This window comes from Xiphophorus couchianus, chromosome 15 (assembly GCF_001444195.1).
Source record: "Xiphophorus couchianus chromosome 15, X_couchianus-1.0, whole genome shotgun sequence".
Classification (NCBI taxonomy): domain Eukaryota; kingdom Metazoa; phylum Chordata; class Actinopteri; order Cyprinodontiformes; family Poeciliidae; genus Xiphophorus; species Xiphophorus couchianus.
Window position 1 is genome coordinate 11653186 of NC_040242.1, and position 8950 is coordinate 11662135.

At 36.6% G+C, this 8950-nt stretch overlaps 1 protein-coding gene across 3 annotated transcripts in view; it reads left to right on the plus strand.

The window, feature by feature from the left end:
* Window positions 1–8703, plus strand: part of LOC114158719 (potassium channel subfamily K member 2) — a 31945-nt gene extending 23242 nt beyond the window's left edge. For all 3 annotated transcript variants that reach the window (XM_028040497.1, XM_028040496.1, XM_028040495.1), the window contains one exon: window positions 3801–8703. In XM_028040497.1, coding sequence (XP_027896298.1) covers window positions 3801–4157 — 357 coding nt within the window. In that variant the 3' untranslated portion in view covers window positions 4158–8703. The remainder of the gene's footprint in view (window positions 1–3800) is intronic.
* The last annotated feature ends 247 nt before the right edge of the window (window positions 8704–8950 follow it).

Here is an 8950-nt window from a genome sequence, read left to right on the forward strand (position 1 = left end):
TTGCCCATGGCAGGTTCTATTTATTTGGACTATTAATTCAGGTCATGTTTTTTATGAGTATTACAGTTTTTTTGTTTGTTTTTTTTTTAACTACAAGAATAAAGTCATAATATTACAATAATAATACAGTCATAATATGACCAGAATAAAATTGTAATATTAGGAGAGCGAAGTAATAATTTTACGAGAACTCCAACACGAAAAATAGATGGAAATTAAAATGAAGAAAGTTGAGCGTAATGTAAAATTATACTTCGGTGTAAGATTTACAAATTAAGAAATACTCCATCGTTTAACGCATCAGCATCAAATTATAATCAATAGCTGAATGTCTGTTTCAAAGAAAACCACACAAACTGAGCTGGTTATGTCAGATCTTTATTCCTCTAGAAGTTTATTTTTCATTACATTTTTTTCTTATCTTTAGGGCATTCTTCTGGTAGAAATACATCTTTATTCTGCTAATAGTATGACTATATTTTCATAATTAAAAAAATTCTTGTAGTCTGGCCCTAACACTCCACTGTATACAACTCACATAAGGGATGAATGAAATAAAAGCCACTTTTTGAAAATATTTTCTATTACTTATAATTTTAGAAAAGTAAGCAAGAAGATTTAAATTGGAAATTGAGTCTGGTCTGGAAAAAATTGGAGATTTTATTTTTAAGCCGTAACACCTAGCCTTAATATGTGTTACATATGTAAACAATAAAAAGACTCATAGTGATCTACAAAATATATCAAAAACATGATGATATCTGACAGTTAAACAAAGAATTCAATGTTATGCTGCTGTTCTGTGCTGACCTCTAAACATCTCTTCACCGTCACATCGGCAGTGTGTGTAATATGTTATGTATAGAGATATTTACAGTAAGCCTAAGACCACAGTGACACCCCATTGTTTACGCCCCTCAAGCCATGAATCTGAAAGCGATGTGTATTCATCCTGCCCTCACTCTGTGAAGTAAATACAGTCTCACACTGGACGTCTGCTGGAGCTGAGTAATAGAATACCTTGCTGTTACAGCAGGTTCATAACTCACATGAAAAAATAGATATATTAATTAATTAATAAAAGCCACACATCCACATACACACATCTGCTCTCCTCCTGAATTCAAACTCCTGCCCATCTTATTTTCTTTGACATAGGGGCTATTTGGAAGTATGCAGCTTTTTCCACCCTTCTGCTGGCATATTAAGTGTACGTCTGAGGAGGCTGGGAGCTGTGCAGAGAATCAAATCATTGGGAGAGGCGGTTTTCAGTGGGAGGTTGCTGGAAGGAACGAGAGTCGATGATGAGCAGGCAGAGAAAACGAGTAGACAGAAGGTGTTTTCTCTTTTTTTCCCAATGTGCACACACATGTGCCATAAATTTCAATTCAAGTGCCTCTTCACCCCACTCTTCACCTCAAAGGCTGCTAAATAAATACGGACCCTAGAGAAGGAAGGCTGATGCAATATTAAGGTGAAACCTTTCAATAACCATGGATGCACTCGCTGTCTGTGTCTATAATACATACTGTGGGCACCTTATACTTTTACAAATCTGTATCAGAAAACTGGCTTCTCTTATTCACTGATGGTCAGTAAGAGATACAGAATAATAAAACTAGACGTGATGACTGGGTGATAGTGACTGTGTAAAAGTCACAATCAAGGCATTCTAGGCCTTAGAGACAAACCCAGTGGGCACTACCCCCAGTATAAATATTGTATTATTATGAATATTGCACAACATCCCTTATAGATCTGTGCATGAATTGAATCGAATAGCAAGGAGCTGCAATTCTAAGAAAAACCAGTTTATTGCACCAGTCTCAAAAACACCATCCTTGGATATTGATTTCTTCCTTCCCGTTTTTCACAAATCTTCACATCTGCAGTCGGCCACTTTGATAAATGAACAATAACGGAGAACAACAGCGTGTAAGGTTATAAAGTTCCTCCATGTGGCTTGCTAATTGGAGCACGGGCAAGGCATGTGGGAGAGTGCTGGAGGGAAGAGCTTTTCAACAGCTGTCTGAGGAGATTAATGGAGGTGCCATTTATGATCTCAGTGAACTTTTTTGTCAGCTGCGCACATTAAAGAGGCTGAAGTTATTAGACGTGGTCAGCCTGACAATCAATGCATGACTTTTGTTCTCTTAATACATTTCTGGGTTAAATGCTTCAAGGTTTTAAGTGCTTCGACATGATTTCATCCATTAGCAGATAGTCCAAGTTTTCTAACTGAGTCAAGGCTTAGATCACAGAACAAAACTCTATGAGTCTTGAATGTTAATAGTTCCCTCAAAGCATCTGAGGTTTAGTCACGGCCTTAACTAGTTCAATTTACTGGGTACATTGAACTAGTTACGGCACGTTTTCTTATAGACAGTCATATTCAATATGATGAGGCTGTTTTGTCAGATTAAAAGTTACTTTTGAAAATATATTAGATTTTTTTTACCACTCACTTGTATTTTGTATTAAAACAAGATGTTTTAAGTGTACTTGGACTTTTGACTGCAGATGTCAAAAATTATATACTGTATAAGGTTTACAAAGATGGATCATTTTAAATTGCTTTGTATTGTGAAATCTGACATGCTGACAAAATGTCATTTCTGATGATCTTTGTTCTTTCACACGGTGCTCCATCCATCATGATGGAAAATGCACACATAATCAATAAATTGTGCCCAGATTGGTTGATGAAGTTGCTCTTGGAGGATGTTTTGCTGCCAGCCTTTGTTCGTGCCAGTAATCAGAGTTGTGAGTAATCCCTCTCTCTTCAATAGTCTATTTCTTTGCATCAAACTTTAATTTTGCTTGATACAGGGCACATATAGTAGCTCTCATCTTTCCCAAATAAATATTTTTTCAAACCGTCATAAGCAGAATAATATTTTGGAGAACATAACAAGCCTTTTTTCTGAATTATAGTCTGTCCTTAATCTTTTCTGAGACAGTGGGGAACTTTTGGCCAGAAACCATTCTGGTGCTTCTTGGATACTCTTAATCATCTTGAAGTTTTCTTTCCTGTAACTGAAATTCTCATTTCCACATTCTTGATGACTGAGAAAATTATTGTTTTTAGGAATAATGTTCTTAACAGCTTGAATAGTTATGAGTCCATTTTGATGGAAATGATAAATTCAAAACTGAGTGAAGAAAAGTCTAAAACCAGGCTGGTTTTTGTATCCCTGGCTTACAAAAACCTTATTTGTTTTGGTGCAACATGATGACAGACATTTTTCATGCCTTGATTTTAGATAAAGTAAAATGCCCAGTACTGGTAAAAACATGGTGAAAGAGATAATGAGCTTTAGCCTTTACTGAAACAAGCGCTTGTGGCACAAACACCCACACCATTTTCAAATAAAGTCACTAAAATCCAAATTCTTCCTAATTTTGATACAGAGTTTGAACATGTAGATTTCTAAATGCATTACGTTGCTACCATGTACGTATATGGCTGATTCATACTGAATCAGTATTTAAATACTGATTTGAATACTTATTCAAATCCAATCAAATTTTAATACTGATTTGAATAAGTATTCAAATCAGTATTAAAATCTGAATACTGAGTTGTACAACTTTCAGTTGTACAACTTTCAACTGTTTCAAACTTACAACTTTCAACTTACAGTTAAAAGTTGTACATAAAATTGTGGTCTGTGAGTGTGTCTTGGCTGAACTGGATGTTTGACTCAATGGGCAGCAATGGATCTGTCTTTAGGGTTAAATCTGTTCCTAATGTGAGCAACAGAGCCATTTGGACATAAATCTTCATTTTGTCTCTGCAGGTCGGGGAGTTTCGTGCCCATGCTGCTGAGTGGACGGCAAATGTATCAGCGGAGTTCAAAGAGACCCGCAGGCGGCTTAGTGTCGACATCTATGATAGGTTCCAGCGGGCCGCGTCCATCAAGCGCAAGCTTTCGTCCGAGCTGGGAATTAATGCCACCATGAACCAGGAGATGACCCCTGGGAAGAGGACGCTGTCAGCCAACCTGGGCGAGGACAAAGAGACATACCCCTCCTTGACGCTTTCTCTAAGTCCCGTCCCAGGGGCTCTCACCAGGAACGGCAGCTTGTATCTGAACGGCCTCAGTCCAGATTACGCTGATCGACAGGAAATCGCCATAATCGAAAACCTCAAATGAGTATCAGTACAATGAAGGAGATTCACTGTATTGAGCATTGCAGCTGTGAGACTGAAAACAAACTCGAGGCTTCAGTGATCATTGACTGATGCCAGACATTGATGAGGTACCTGAATGAAGCAGATTGTTTTCCCGTGATTTAAACACCTAAGCACAGATAAGTCATGAAGCTGTTCACTTTTGTCCATGTTTATCTCTTGCACATAAAAAAGAAAACAGATTGCATTGAATTTATGGAAGGAGTCAGACTTTACTGAAGATGTGTTTGTACCTGAGCCAAATGGAACGAGATTTAAATTAAAGCGCAAGTTCAAACACTGCTGAAGCTGGAAGGAAATAAAAGTCCACCCTGAGGCTGCAGGCAGCACACTAGTCTTCTTTTTCCACAGTATTCCCTGGGAAACACGAAACGTAAGAAGCAATAGAGGGATCTGCACTCACCTCGTGACAGCCATCCTAAAACTGGGATTGGATCAATGATCCCAATAGTTAAAAACACCAAATTATCAATCATAGGTCTATCCTGTGGTTCTTTACAAGCAGAAATCCTGGGAGGAATGTTCCTTTTCTTGTCGCTCATCTTCTGTTTACTTTATCTGCCTTGCATTTGCCACTTAATCAACCCTTTACTAAAGAGACGAATGTTGACATTTTGCTTTCTCCATAAACTATTCATCCTGAGGGATAATTCACTGGTGCCTTATTGAAAACACTGGACATATGAGGGCAACAAAAGACTCATGTCCATCTTTTCATGTGTTAATTTTGATCACAGTAGTAATAAGGACATTTTTGAAATGCATCGTGGACAGTTAAAGAATTTTTTTAAATACTTATATAGAACGTTTATAAATGAAAGCGGAGAACATAATGTTTTAAAGGAGAATGTCTTCTTGACACACTAAATAGTTGCATACTGTAAAGTGTTTCACCCATCAAACTCCAACCTTCCCCTGAGTCAAAGTACCATCTGTTTATGTCTTGGGTCTGAATAGAGCATTACCAGGGCTGTATGAGTTATTTGTCTTAATCTTCTCCAAGATTTTCCTAATGAGTAGTCACACTTCAGCCATAAAATTAAAACACACAGCATTGTGTGTCATCACATTTTGTTTCCCATAGAAATTAATGCATACGGAGTGCCTTGCAAAAGTATATTTACACCTTGAACTTTGTCATATTAGAACATACTTTTAAAAAAATGCTTTACAAATTAAAAGACAAAGCTGTGGTGTGCATTTATATTCAGTGCATAGAAGTCAATGTTTTTGCTGAACCACACTTTGCTGCGGCTGCATTTCATTTGTGGTCTGCCAGCTTAGACACATTTATTTTAATATCAATAATTTGCTAAGTAGCGCAATCTTGTTCAGATTGGATTGAGAATATGTGTGATCATCAATTTTTAAATCTTTCCACAAGTTTTACATTGATTTAGTTCTGGGATTTGACTGGGCCCTTCTGTGACGAACATGATTTTCTGCATTAAAACCTTGGTTGCAGGTTAAGAGTTGCTGAAAGCTGCACTTGTACACTATTCTCAATTTTTTTGCAAACCATCCACGCAACATGATACTCATCTGATTTGACCAGACAGCCTATGCTCAAATGTTTGCCGTTTGCTTGTGGTAAACTTTAAATAGGACCTGCTACAGCTTCCTTTCAACGTTTCTTTGCTCCCTGACACTTTTACATAAAAGGAAGATTTGTGAACTTCACGACAAACAGTCGTCCTGTAAACAGATTTTCCTACCTGAGCGGTAGATGTCTGCAGGTCTTCCAGGGCTACCTTTGACCTTTTGGCTACTTTCCTTGAATTTATGTAGGGGTACTGGAGTAAAGGGGGCTGAATACAAATGCTTACCCTGCATCATTTTCCTTCCATCATTCCATCACATGAAATTCTACTAAAATATATTGAACTTTGAGGTTGGAATTTGACAAAATGTGCAAAAGCTTAAGAGATAAGAATGCTCTTGCAAGGCACTGTACAGTGCTGTAGCAGTAAAGTCTAGGGACATTTGAGGCACATTTGTTGCTTTGTTTGACTGAATTTGTCTGCAAACATTTCTCCACTTAGAGTAGATGGAGTATTTAATGCTAATACTGAATGTACACCACACTAAACCTTTCATTTAGCCTGCTGCATGTTACAGCACCGACTCAATAGCCAATAATTCAGCAGCAAATGAGGATCTGCACTTAGGAATGGATGAACTGAATGAATGATGCCTCACTGTGGCTTTCTTAGTGAGAAAATTTGTGCAACTATCTTTTAGGCCCACTGGGTGATCACTGCAGCAAATCATGCTTTTTCTCTGAGTGTCCAAAATTTTTCTTTTGACACTTTTGTTCTTATCCTTTCTTTGACATCCCTCTGTGTTGGCCTGCAATCTTATACTCTGACAGCAAATACTTCGAAAAATAGTTTTACATGTTACTTGATATCATTTAAAGAGAAGTCACATAATGTGTTAAAGACAGTAGAGAAATTATTATTATTATTCGATTACTCAATTGACAGCAGAACAAATGGATTCACGTGGCAAAGAGGAGGTTAAAATGGAGAGGAAAAAAAGGAGCAAACTTACAACAAATGAGGAAACACAAGAACCAGGATGAGAGCAAAAATCAAGACTTAAATACTGGGGAATGTGATCACTGAAGTGAACACAGATGGGTCTAATTAGCAGAATGGATGTCAGCTGTGAGGGGAGCATGCAGAGGTAACCGAGGTAGAACAGTGGAAATGAGAGTACACTGGAAACCAGGTTAGAGTACCAGAAACCAGAAAGAGGACACAACCCAGTAAAATGAATTAAGATTAAAAAATAAAAAAAAGTCACACAGAAATTCAGAAACAGGTGCAACAAGAACATGATTTAAATACACAGAGAGTTCATGGAAATGTTTCAAAATAAGACTTTTTCTAAAGTTTTATTTTAGCCAATTATTATTCTCTAAAGAGAATAACTATAACCAAAGACTGCAACTCAGCAGAAAATAAATACAAACAGAATATAAAACTGAGGGGCTAACTTAATAAGGAAACCAAATAGTGAAGAAATTGCTACTGTACAGCAATCTAGGAACGTTACATGAATATCTTCAATCTATTTAAGTTCTTTTGCTAAAGAGAGAATGATCGTTCACAGTATAAAAACATTTATGTATATGGTATTATGCAAAACCACCCAGACGGTTTCTGGCAATAAGTTAAATATATGTTTTTTCTTAGGTTGTCCTTATCAAGAGCACTGATTTGTGCAGAGTGTAACATGGGTCCTCTAAGGCAGGAGCTGCCATGTGTTATCATATCATATCTTCACTTTCACTTAAGGCCCATACATAATCTAGAAGAACAGAGACATTTGTTCTCTCTCCCAGAATGATTTGGATCTCTTCCAGCTTCTGGACAGTACTTTCTTTTCTCATATACACATTATCATGTACAAACCTTCTTGTTAAGTATTGAACATGCTGACCAGAAAGAACTGTGTCCTTCAGCAAAAGAAGAAACTTCTCTGTTCTTGCAGTATCTGTGTTGGCGTTAAGACTTCAAATTATAAAAATACAAAGAGGAGGTGAAATATCATAATATTTTGTAATTAAAAGTATTTTATAGCTTATCTAAATTTAAGGTATAGATTTGATGTGAAAGACACTTTAAAGCTGAGTTGTCTTATGGAAATCTATACACGTCTTGGTTTGGGTTCAGAAATCAAAGCCTCTCCTTCAAAAAGTCATCATGTTGCTTTTTGTCAGTCAATTCTGTGATTGCGAAGCTGTCAGTGAGGAAGAAAGTCACAGCATGTTGATGCTGAGTTGTTCCATAAGGCATCAGACCATGTGAGGACAAATTCAAAGAAAGGTGATGAATATTATGATAATATACATGTGCATTTGTGATGGTATGTGTGAATTTGACAAAAACTTGAAATATATGATATTTGCACCCACGGATGGGTTTTGTTTTAATATTGCAACATCTTCTTCTCTTTCGGTAGCCATTTTACAGTAATTAGGTCTGACTCTCATAACCCCAACTCAAGCATGTTGAATGTATCTACCTATTCACGAGACAAGCCTCATTCTGAATGTAAACATCTGTGTCTTTTAACTGTGAAAACATGCCTTTTTGAAGCCCTGGCTCACATGTCCCGTGTTATACAACAATTATTTTCCACCTAGCCATAGGAATCTTTAATAACATTTTTACAATGTTCTCAAAATCCCATTACAGACTTAAACCTGGCTAGAGTATTTGCATGAGAATCTTGTAAATCTTTTGCCCAACCTGTGGAGCCTCATTCACACACAGTCACATTTTTCAAAACAACATGATTTCACCAATTGTTGCATGCTACTTTCAATGAATTTATAAACACTGGAGGTATTATGTACTATGCCAGGCTTTGCATTGACTCTTAAAAAGTATGACCCTTGTTTGTTTCCTGTATGTTAATACGTTGATGTTGCTATGTCACTTTAAAGTCATGACACTTTTCAGAATGTTTAAAATAAAATACTTTATATGCAAAAAAAATCATAATTTTTGCCCTATTGAATAAATGTCATATTTTAGTAAGAAAATCTTCATATCTTTAAAATAGATGGACATCAGCCTTTCCATCATGTTTTTTAAGAAGAGAAATAATTGTAAAACACTTTTCTGACACAAATAGAGCTCTATGGAGTCATGTTTCCCTGCAACTGAAAGATACTTGATCTTTGTTCATTGTATGAACAAAGATCATGCCATGGAAATGAATTATGACTCTAGCATTGCATCA